Genomic DNA, 12,336 nt, shown 5'->3' with positions numbered 1-12,336 from the left:
GGTTTTTGCATGATAAGAATAGCAGGGAATTCCTCTACTACAGAAAGAAGGTGGCTGAGATAAGAAAGGAAGCGCAGAAGTTGCAGGCAGCCTTTCAGAAAGGTAAGTGGGTGGAGGATGTGGGAGGTTCTGGGGAGGTGTGTGGACAAAGCACACCCCATGTGAAATCGGGGTTCCTGGAGGCTTGCCGTACATGGGGTAGTGCCGATGGCCCAGTTCTGTGCCCTCTCAGGTGGCCAGGGCATTGCCTTCCCCACCAGTGGTCTGAGGTGGGAAAGAGTCTGAGGGCCAAAGTCAAGGTCATTATTATGTTTTGGAGCTCAGCTCTGTGTTTTTAAAGGGGGTAGGAGGGAGGAGTGCTTACTTGTTGGTTCTTGGTCATTTAAGTATAAATGAGCTCCTGCCTGTCTGGCACGGAGGACCTAGAGATAAATGTAGTGCCTGACACTTGGGGAGGGAGGCAGTGAGCTTCTGGTGGAATGAGTATCAGGGGAGGGGGAGATGCTAGCTGGTCTCCAGCTGTCAAGAAGTAAAAGCCCAGTCAGATTATGGTAAGTGGCAGGGGCATCGATGTTTAGGCCAAACACAGGCCACAGAGGTAGGTACGGTTTTTTTTTTTTTTTGTCACCTAAGGCCCTCTGCCCTGACCTCCCCAGGAAAGGAGGGCCAGGCCCACTCCCTTGTGAGACCTGGATGGGCAACCCCTGGGAGAAAGACTGAGGTGGGGCTCCCATATCCCCTCTGGCCTGGATCCAGACCTTCACTCACATTCTGTTCTGTGATCTGTGGGGCGGGAAGGGGCAGGGTGCGGGGTGGGATGTTGTAATATTAACTCTGGTATTTGGTCCCAGTGTAGTAATCTGATTCCCATTTGCCTGTTTTTCTTTGCATTGTTCCTAAAATAAACCCCTCTTGTTGCCCATGGGGTTCTTAGCAGAAATTAGGCTGTTGGGTGTGGTGAGTTGAGCTCAGTACTGACAGCCTGCTTAAAGTTTCACCCCCAGAGGATGAAGAGGCCAAGAACCTTGCAGAAAAGTTGGCCAGGTTCATAGCAGACGGGGGTCCAGAAGTGGAAACCATCGCTCTCCAGAACAACCGCGAGAACCAGGCATTCAGGTAAGGGGGGTACTAAATGGGAGGTGACCCATCCATACACGTTGATCACAGCACCCCCTCCACCCCCCAACCCCCATGGGCTCAACGTGCCAGAGCCCCACGGTCAGAAGGTGGCAGGGTTGGGTCCAGTAACTCTGACCCTTGAACCCAGCTCTGCCACCGCATGGTCAACTACTTGTCAGAGCTCAAATCATCTCTGAGGCAGGCGTGCAGGGCCTTTGGGGTCTTCTATTTTCCACGTGCCTTATAGAGAAAGTCTCTGGTGCTTGCTAGGCTCCCTTTGTTACAGAGATGGCAGCCCTAGGCTAAGAGTAAGCCAGGCTCTTGGGCAGAGAGCCAGGCTCTTCCCGTTTTTGACTTCGTACTTTTATAGGATCAGACGTTGACAGTGAAGGAATGTGAGGAAAGTGGGAATGTGGTGCCTTAGGCTGTGTGAAGCGGGAACCCTCAGCCTGTGTGCAGGCTCCACGGAAGGTGTGGGACAAGCAGCTTGACTTCCCTGCTGTCTCCAGCCACGCAGCCACATCCCATCCCCTCAGGCTGGGTCTGTGTGTACCTGTGCATTCTTTGGGTGGGTTCTGCACTTCCTCCTTTCTAGGGGAGGTTCCTTGGCGGCAGGTTGTTGGAGTGGGGGGGTTGGGAAGTCACTGCTGCTAGGTAGGGACCAGCAGGGGCTTATGGGGTGGATGCTGAACTCATTGTGGAGGTGTTGCACCCATGAGGATGTTTTTGGCCATAAATAACATAGGTTCCAACTCAGAAAGTGAAGAGATATGATGGCGTGTGTGACAAAATGTCCAGGAGCAACAGTCTGGGCTAGTTGATTTAGTGGCTGGGCACTCAGGACAAAGGAAGCAGGAGTGAAGCAGCAGACATGCAGGTACTGTGCCGTAGCGGTTGGGAGTGCAGGTGAGTGTCTGTGTGCGGTGCAGGTGGGCCTTGGAGCCAAGCAGGGCTCACGTGTTCACTGAGCACCTTTGGAAGGTCCACATAGAGCGTGACGGGGTGAACTGTGCCTCCAAGGTCACTGGCCACAGTTGTGGAGGGTGCTTAGACACGCCGGGCCAAAGCACACCGGCAGAGGAGGAACATCAGGAAGTGGGGCTGATAGAACCTTGCAGGCTAGTGGAGGGGAGGGCCATGGCTCAGTTACTCGGTGGACCAGAGCATGGAGAAGGCTGCTGGGGAGTTCACGTATCCCTGCATGCTGTACCTGGGCCGTGGTACCCTCGTGGGGGCCGTGGGGTGTTTGGGTCTGGAGTTCAAGAGAGCGGTCTGCCTAGCCTAAAGACCCACCTGAGATCTCCTGACATTATTGTGATACCAGCTGTCACTCTGCACCCCCCAAACCAGCATTGAGTTAATAGTCTACTTAAAAGTCTCTGTACCCTTTTTTGTTTTTTAAGCCTCATTTACCTAAGGAGGTTTATTTAAGAAAGATACTTAGTTTACCATCGCTCATCATAAGTAGAGCTGACCGTGAGAATCTACAGCAGGTAAAGTGAGCAAGGTTGTGGATTTCTGTCAAGGCTGCAAGCCCAAGCTCTCTCCTTGGTCAGAGGGGTCCAGGGCCCGGCAGCACTGGCCAGACCTTTCCTCTTGGGTCAGAACTGACAGATGCCCTCAGCGCACGCAGCTCTGGTTCCTCTGTGCTTCATTGGTGTTTGCCCAACTCGTTGGGTTTTACTGTGGTGGAGGCCAGAGGGAAGAAGGGGGCACCAGGGCAAGGGCAGAACCTAGAGTGCCCGGTGGGGAAGTAGCTGAAGGTGAGCAGTGTGATCTGTTTAATCTTTGCATGGAATCAAGTGTGAGGCATCTTCTTTCACCTCCAAATCTAACAGGAGCAGCTCATGTATTTGCCTCTCCTGGCCCTTCCCTGCCCTCCTGATTCCTCGTGTGGGCCAGGCACACACCAGCAAGCTCTGTGTTGTGGGAAACATATCTGTAACAACTGCTCATCTATAAAGAAGCTGGAAACAACCATTCCTTTGACCAGTCATGCCACTTCTGAGATGCTGCCCCAGAAATAATGTTAAGTACATTCTCATCCATAGTCTTAAAAAATGAGTAACACGTTAATGTCCAGCCTCAGTGGGCTAAATTCTTAATAACTGCATCTCCTCAGTGGAATCGCGGCCATCAGAAGGCACGTGGGTGAAGGTTGTAGCAGCGAGCACAGCATCCGCCACAAGCCATGTGCCACTCTAACCTGTCACCCAGGTGAGCCACGTTGTTCTTTTCAAAGCCCTGATACTGGCCTCTCCCAAGGGAGGAAATAGGCAAGGAGACCAGTGGGAGGATGTGCTTTCACTACCACTCCATGCCGTTTTAACAGGAAAGCCTTATGTGTCAAGTTAAAAAATCTTTTAAATCGGAATATAGAGGGGCGCCTGGGTGGCTGAGTCTGTTAAGCGTCCGACTTTGGCTCGGGTCATGATCTCACGGTTCGTAGGTTCGAGCCCTGCATTGGGGCTGACAGGTCAGAGCCTGGAGCTTGCTTGCTTCAGATTCTGTGTCTTTCTCTCTTTGCCCCTCCCCAACTCATGCTCTTTCTCAGTCTCAAAAATAAATAAACATTAAAAAAAAAAAAAGAACATAGAAAATAGAATCACGGCACCATTCAGATAAATCTATAGTGAGAAGAAAGACTGGAACGAAAGACACCAACATGTTAAGTTTGATTAACCGAGGGGCAGGTTCGCTCCTACCCAAGGGAATCTTTGCTATACAATCCCCTGCACTCTTGACTGGAGCCCAGGTCAAATGGCGGCTGTTAACTCTACCATCACCACAGACAGACCCACAGGGAGCTCTTGGATGCTGCCTCTGGGGGCAACTTGGAGGAGACTCAGTGCAAACCAGCAGCTGAGGCCAAGTTGGGGCCTGTGAGCCTAGAGAAAACCTACCCTGTCAGGAGCTTCCCACCTGCACCAGTAAGCAAATCCCACAGGTCAGCTTTTCTTAGAGGAACCAAATAGCTTTAAATCTATATCATAGCCTTTCTGGTGCCAAGCATCTTTTTGAAATCCAGCCAGCTGTTCCTTCTGAAAAAGTTTTTGCTTTTGTCTCTTAATTTTTTTTAAGATGTCATTGTTTTAGAGTATCTTTAGGTTCACAGCAAAATTGAAGGGAAGGCACGGAGATTTCTCATATGCTCCTGCACATGCACGGCTTCCCCTCTTATCAACATTTCCCGCCAGAGTTATCTATTTATTTATTTTTATTATTTTATTTATTTTGAGAGAGAAAGAGACCATGCGTGTTGGGAAGGGACTGAGAGAGAGGAAGAAAGAGAATCCCAAGCAGTCTCTGTGCTTTTGGCACTGAGCCCGACGCAGGGCTCAATCTCACAAACTTTGAGGCCATCTGAGCTGAAATCAAGAGTCGGACGTTCAACCAACTGAGTAACCCAGGTGCCCCTGGAGTAGTACATTTCTTACCATTGACAAACCTGTATTGATATAATCACCCAAAGTCCATAGTCTCCATTAGGGTTCACTCTTGGTGTCATACATTCTGTGAATTTAGACAAATGTACAATGACCTGTATCCGTCATTATGGTGTCATACAGAGTATTTTCATTGCCCTGATATCAGCCATGTTCCGCCTATTTATCCCCTCTTCCTCCTGGCAACCACTAATCTTTTTACTGACTCCATAGTTTGTCCTTTTCAAAATGTTATATAATTGGAGTTGTATAGTATGTAGTCTTTTCAGATAGGCTTCCTTTACTTAGTAACATGCATTTAAGATTTAGTCCTCCGTGGTTTTGTATGGCTTGACAGTTCACTTCTTTTTACCACTGAGTAATATTCCACTGTCTGGATGTACCACAGTTTGTTTGTCCATTCAGCTACTGCAGGACATCTTGGTGGCTTCCAAGTTTTGGTAATTGTGAAGAACGCTGCTGTAAACGTCTGTGTGCAGGTTTTTGGGTGGACGTAAGTTTTCAACTCTTGGGTAAATACCAAGAAACGTGATTGCTAGAGTGTATGGTATGTTTGATTTTGTGGGAAACTACCAAACTGTCTTCCAGAGTGGCTGTATCGTTTGAATTTTTCCCATTAGTGAGTGAGAGTTCCTGTTGCTCCACATGCTTGCCAACATTTGATGTTCCCAGTGTTTTGGATTTGGGCCGTTCTAATAATGTGTAGTGGTCTCTGAGTGTTTTTTAATTTGCATTTCCCTGATGACCTAGGATGCAGAACATCTTTTCATATGCTTATTTGCCCTCTGTATATGTCCTTTGGTGAAGTGTCTGTTAAAATTATTGGTCCGTTTTTTTTAACTGGGTTGTTTTCTTACTGGGTTTTTTTTTTTAATGTTTATTTTTGGGGCGCCTGGGTGGCTTAGTTGGTTGAGCGTCTGACTTTGGCTCAGGTCATGATCTCACAGTTCGTGGGTTCAAGCCCTGTGTCAGGCTCTGTGCTGACAGCTCGGAGCCTGGAGCCTGTTTCGGATTCTGTCTCCTTCCCTCTCTGCCCCTCTCCAGCTTGCGCTTTGTTTCTCAAAAATAAACATTTAAAAAAAAAAATGCTTAGTTTTGAGTGAGAGCACAGGCAGGGGAGGGGCAACGAGAGAAAGGGAGACACAGAAAACGAAGCAGGCGTCAGGCTCTGAGCTTTCAGTGCAAAGCCCAATGCGGAACTCGAACTCACAAACTGAGATCATGATCTGAGCCAAAGTTGGATGCTTAACCAACTGAGGTACCCGAGCGCCCCAGTTTTCTTATTGTGAGTTGTAAGAGTTCTTTATATAATTTGTCTCATAGTCCTTTATCGGATGTGTCTTTTGCGAGTATTGTCTCCCAGTCAGTGGTGTATCTTCTCTTGATAACTGTCTTTTGCAGAGCAGAAGTTTTAATGAAGTCCAGCTTATGAATTTCTTTCATGATTATGACTTTAGCATATTTAAAAAGTCATTGCCATCCATGAGGTCATCTAGGTTTTTGCCTATATTATCTTCTAGGGGTTTTATAGCCTTACATCATAAGTCTATGATCCATTTTTAGTTAATTTTTGTGAAGGGTAAGAGGTCTGTGTCTAGATGCATTTTGTTTTGGGTTTTTTTTTTTTTTTTTTTGCATGTGGATGTCCAATTCCTCAGTATCATTTGTTGAAAAGAATATCATTGCCTCATTGGACTGTCTTTGCTCCTTTGTCAAAGATCAGTTGACCATGTTTATATGGGTTTATTTCTGGGCCCTTTTTCATCTGTTCTGTTGATCTGTTTGTCTGTTATTTCATTGATACCACACTGCCTTGATATGACAGTAAGCCTTTAGGTCTGGTAGTGTCAGTTTTCCAACTTTGTTCTTGTTACAATATTGTGTTGGATATTCTGGGTCTTTTGTCTCCATGTAAGCTTTAGAATCAATTTGTCAATACCTACAAAATAACTTGTTGGGATTTGGACTCAGATTGCATCGAACCTATCAATCAAATTGGAAAGAACTAATATTTTGACGATATTGAGTCAAGGAATATGTCTCCACTTATTTAGTTCTTTGAATTCATTCTTCAGAGTTTTCTAGTTTTCATCATATATAATTTGTACATATTTTGTAGACTTACACCTAAGTACTTCATTTTTTTGTGTATTAATGTAAATGGAATTGTGCTTTTAATTTCAAATCCACTTGTTCATTGCTGGTGTATAGGAAAGCACCAGCTTTGTATATTAACCTTGTATCCTGCAGCCTTATTACAATTACTTATTCTTGGAGTTTTAAAATTTTTTTCTCTTAGAGGAAAAAAAAATTTTTTTTTAATGTTTATATTTGAGAGAGAGTGTGTATGCACACACAAGCGGGAAAGGTGCAGAGTGAGAGGGAGAGACAGAATCCCAAGCAGGCTCCACTCTGTCATCACAGAACCCTATGTGGGGCTCAATCCCACGAATCGTGAGATCATGACCCGCGCCAAAATCTAGAGTCGGATGCCCAACCAACTGAGCCACTCAGGTACCCAGAGAGAGAATCTTAAACGGGATCCGTGCTTAGTGCAGAGCCCAGTGAGACTCAATCCCATGACCCTGGGATCATGTCCTGAACCAAAATCAGGTGTCAGACGATTAACTGAGTGAGCCAGCCAGACTGTCCAGTTCCAACAGTTTTTTAATCTATTTTTTCTACACAGATGATGTTACTTGAAAATCGTTTTATTTCTTCTTTCTCAGTTGGTATATCTGCTGTTCGCATTAGCTAAGACTTCTGGTACAGTGTTGAAAACATTGGGGTGGGATATTCTGGCCTTGTTCCTAAGTAGGGAAACTTCTAGTTTCTCACTATTAAGTATGATGCTAGCTATAGGTTTTTTGTAGACACTCTATCAAATTGAGAAAGTTCTCTTATGTTTCTAGTTTACTGAGTGTTTTTATCACTAATGGGTGTTGGGTTTGGTCAGAGGCTTTTTCTGCAGCTGTTGATATGATCATGTTAAGCCAGCTTTGCATGCCTGGAATAAATCCCACTTGGTTGTGATGTGTACTTTTTTAAAAATTTTCAAAAATTTTTCATTTGAGATACGGCTGACACATAATACCTAGTTTTAGGTGTCCAATATAGTCATTTGACAATTATATGCATTACAAAATGGTCACTGCGAGAGGTGTAGTTACCATGTGTTACCACACAAAGTTATTACAATGTTATTGACTATATTTCTTATGCTGTATTTTTCACCCCCCTTGACTTATAACTAGAAGTTTGTATCTCTTCATCATTTTCACCTATTTCGCCTGTCCCCCCCATCCCCCTGTAATTCTTACACATTTGTAGATTCAGTCTGCTAATATTTGATTGAGGATTTTTATATCTGTGTTCATTAGAGATACTGATCTGTAGTTTTCTTACAAAATCTTTGGTTTTGGTATTAGGGTAATTGGATAAGTTAAGTATTCTCTGTTTCTGTCCTGTGAAAGGGATTGTAGAGAATTGATATAATTTCTTCCTTAAATGTTTGGTATTTTCGTCAGTGAACTGCTCTAGGTCTGGTGCTTTCTGTTTTTGAAAGGTTCTTACTCAATTTCTTTTCTTTTCTTTTTTTAAAAGATTTTATTTTTAATCCCTATGCCCAACGTGGGGCTTGAACTCACAACCCCTAGATCGAGAGTCTCATGCTCTACCAACTGAATAGCCAGGGGTGCTCCACTCAATCTCTTTAATAGAAGTAGATCTGTTCACATTGTGTATTTCTGGGGTGAAGAAGTATGAAGGAGTACAAAGGAGATGCCACCATCTCCCCATCCTTCTATGCCATCTTAGGTACCAGTGTTAGCACGGCTGGGATCCTTCTACCCCTTCCTGGCTCTCATGGAGACACATAGAAACAGTCTTTGGGGTTTCTTTCTGCTATCATTCTTTTGTATGAAAAGAATTTACAGCATCCTGAAGCCTGCCCACTGCTTTATAGCACAGTATTATGCTGCAACCAGAACCTCCAGGTTCATGAGTGCAGGTCTAGCCCCTCTTGTTGAGACCTGTGTAGCCCATGCTATACACAGATTTTGCTGTGTGGAACTGAGCTGTGACTCTTCCCTCTGTTGTGGGCCCCAGAATTGGGACTGTCAGCTCAGGACCTGCATAATTGAGAGATGCTTGTCAGGTGCAGAGGGAGCTGTAGTTTCTACCTGCTTCACACTTGGGACTGGGGTTAGTGGCGGGGGTGGGAGGGGGGACCAAGAGGACGCTCCGCTTCCAGTGAGGTGGGGGCTTTTGCCCTTCAGTTGGAGTGCAGTCCCTATCCATTCCGAGTTTTGTTTTGGCTCCATTTGCTATTGATGCCTCTCAAGGATACATCAGAGAGAAGCACAGATGTGCCAAGCTGTCAGGTTTGGGACGGATCTTGCCTTTCTAACACCAGGTGTCTCTCCCAACTCAGGATTTCTTGAAGGCACCAGTGTGCTCATCTAGAGCAGCAGGGGAGGAAGCCCTACCGAGCCTGGGGAAGGTCTGAGAGAACCCGCCCCTTTTTTTTGAAATGGGATCAATTATGTTGTGATGGGTGTCTGACAGCGCTGGCATAGGGACTTTGACCAGTGCTCATAGGAGTGGCATGGTGACAAGCTCTGAGTATGTCACACTGTTCCTCAAGCTTGGGCTCCCGGAGCCAGCAGCCACTAAAGCCTGGCAGTGCAGTGCAGGAAGTCATGGTGGAGACCTCAATCCTCAAGCCATAACCCTGGCTAACCTGAGCATGTGTGCACAAGGCCCAAGCTGCTCCTGCCCAGAATCAGGAAGGGAGCTTGGGCCCAGCTGATGGTGTGCCCCCCACTCTCCTTTGCAGCTTTCTATACGAACCCAACAGCCAAGGGTACAAATACTACCGCCAGAAGCTGGAGGAGTTCCGGAAAGCTAAGGCTGGCCCCACAGGCACTCTCATGGCACCCGACCTCAGCCTGAAACGCAAATCCCCTCCTGAGACCCCATCAGGGTCCTTACCCCCAGCTGCTGCCTGCCCTGCCTCATCTGCCCCCTCGCCTGCAGTCACCCCAGCTCCAACCATCCCTGGGAAGCCGGCCACCACAGCCACTGTGAAAAAGAAGCGAAAGAGCCGGTGGGGGCCTGAAGAGGACAAAGTGGAACTCCCGCCCGCCGAGCTGGTACAGAGGGATGTAGACGCCTCTCCCTCACCTCTGTCAGGTGGGCTGACCCCCTTTCCCCTCCTCTGTCAGGATAGTCTGGCTTTTTTCACTGAGCAGAATGTTTCCAAGATTCATCTGTGTTCTAGCATAGCATGTGTCAGAGTTCATTCCTTCTTATGACTGAGTAATATTCCATTTTATGGCTGGACCGCACTTTATCCATTCATCGGTTGATGGACACATGGGTTTCCACCTTTTGGCAGCTGTGAATAGTGCTGCCGTGAACTTTGGTCTGCAAGTGCCATTTGAATCCGTGATTCGATTCTCTTGGGTCCATACCTAGGAGTGGAATCACTGGACCATATCGTAATTCTCTTTAACTCTTTGAAGGTCCACCAAACTATTTTCTGTAGCAAGTACACCATTTTCTGTTTCTACCAACCGTGCACAGCCTTCCCGTTTCTCCACATCTTTGCCTTTTTATAATAGCCGTCCTAGTAGGTATAAAGTGGAATCACGTTGTAGTTTTGAATCACATTTCCCTAATGTCTGATGGTGTTGATCATCTTTTCATGTACTAATTGGTCATTTGTATAGCTTATTTGGAGAAACGTCTGTTTTAGTCCTTTGCCCACTTTTAAATTGGCATGTCTTTTTGTTCTTAAGTTGTACGGATTCTTTATATATTCTGCATATTAACCCCCTATTCAAATACATGGTTTGCAAATGCATCCTCTCATTCTGTGGATTGTCTTTTTATCCCTCAATAGTGTCCTTTGATGCACAGAAGTTTTAAATTTTGACAGAGTTCGGTTTATTTTTCCCTTTGTTGCCTGTGCTTTTGGTTTCATTTGTGAAACCAAAGCTAAATTCAAGGTCACGAAGATTTGCCCCTATGTTCTGGGTTTTTTTATGTTTTGGAACTCTGATTTATTTTGAGGTAATTTTTATATATGATATAAGCTAAGGATCCAACTTTATTCTTTTGCATGTGGAGATCCAGTGTTGCAGCACCATTTGTTGAAGAGGCTTTTCTTTCCCCATTGAATGGTGTTGACACCCTTGTCAAAACTCAATTGTCCAGAGATGTAAGGGTTTATTTCTGGGCTCTGTATTCTATTATACTGGTTTGTATGTCTATGCTTAGATCAGTACCAACTATTTTGATTATTGTAGCTTTGTAGTAAGTTTTGAAATTGAGAGTGTGAATCTTCCAACTTTGTTCTTTTTCAAGCTTTGGCTATTGAAGGTCTTGAATTTTCAGATGCGCTTTTCCATTTCGTAAAAACAATTGGAATTTTGATAGAGATTGTACTGAGTCTGTAGATTGCTTTGGACAGTATGGACACATTAACAGTATTTAAGTCTTTCTTACAACAAATACACCACCACCAACAACAACCAGTCTTCCAGTCTGTGCACACAAGATGTCTTTCCATGGACTTAGGTCTTTGTTAATTTTTCACCATGTTTTGTAGTTTTCATTGTATGTGTCTTATACCCCCTTAGTTAACTTTATTCCTAAGTGATTTATTTTTTTAATGCCTTTTAAACAATTGCTTTTAAAATTTTCTTTTAGGATTATTTGTTGCTAATGTATAGAAATACAACTGATTTTTTTTGCATGTTGACTTTGGATCCTTCAGCTTTCCTGAATTCATTTATTAGCATTGACAATCTTTTCATGGATTTTTTAGGTTTTCCTGTATATAATTATGATCATGTCATCTACAAATAGAGATCATTTTACTTCTTCCTTTCCAAGTGGGATCCCTCTTATTATTTCTTTTTCTTGCCTAATTGCTAGAACTTCTAGTTAGCACTTCTAGTACTATTTGAATAGAGGTGGGAATAATGGGCATCCTTACCTTGTTTTGATCTGAGGGGTAATGACTTTAGCCTTTCACTATTGAGTGTAATGTTAGCTGTGTTTTTTGTTTTTTGTTTTTAAGTTTATTTATTTATTTTGAGATAGAGAATGAGCTGGGCGAGGGGCAGAAAGAGAATTTCAAACAGGCTCCAAGCTGTCAGCACAGAGCCCGACACAGGGCTCAAACCCTTAAAACCGTGAGGTTATGACCTAAGCCAAAACCAAGAGTTGGACGCCCAACCAACTGACCCACCCAGGTGCCCCTAGCTATGTGTTTTTTATATGTGACCTTTATCATGTTGAGGAAGTTCCTTTCTGTTCCTAGTTTATTTAATGTTTTTATCATGGAGGTGTGTTAGATTTTGTCACATGCTTTTTCTGCATCAATTGAAATGATTGGATTTTTTTTTTTCCTTTAGTCTGCTAACGCGTGTTTCACTGGTTAATTTTTTTATATTGAACCATGCGATATTGTGGTTTATAAGAAATACCTATTTGACCATTCAGGTGACCAAAGTAATATTTCTCATATGTGTTTGGCCTTTGTTCACAGTTCCTGGCTCACAGTTCTCCCAAAACTCTTGGAATTTCCTGAGTGATAAGAGCAATGGGAGCATCTTTTGTTGTATTATTTGGTCTCCGTCCTCAGTTCATGAAAATGCTTCAGAGCCATAAAGGTGAAATGGGTGTCTTGTTATTAATAAGCCCCTTTCTACCACAACTGGATTTTATGTTACTGAGGTGACTTTTGGAAAGCACCTAAGGA

At 44.6% G+C, this 12,336-nt stretch overlaps 1 protein-coding gene across 2 annotated transcripts in view; it reads left to right on the top strand.

The window, feature by feature from the left end:
* The window catches only part of SUGP1 (SURP and G-patch domain containing 1), a 31,496-nt gene that overhangs the window by 10,713 nt on the left and 8,447 nt on the right, over positions 1 to 12,336 (top strand). For both annotated transcript variants that reach the window (XM_042929008.1, XM_042929007.1), the window contains exons 6-8: positions 2 to 102; positions 993 to 1,116; positions 9,403 to 9,758. In XM_042929008.1, coding sequence (XP_042784942.1) covers positions 2 to 102; positions 993 to 1,116; positions 9,403 to 9,758 — 581 coding nt within the window. The remainder of the gene's footprint in view (position 1; positions 103 to 992; positions 1,117 to 9,402; positions 9,759 to 12,336) is intronic.

This window comes from Panthera leo, chromosome A2 (genome assembly GCF_018350215.1).
Source record: "Panthera leo isolate Ple1 chromosome A2, P.leo_Ple1_pat1.1, whole genome shotgun sequence".
Taxonomy (NCBI): domain Eukaryota; kingdom Metazoa; phylum Chordata; class Mammalia; order Carnivora; family Felidae; genus Panthera; species Panthera leo.
Note: the sequence above shows the minus strand (reverse complement) of the source record. Positions and strands in the feature narration are given on the sequence as shown.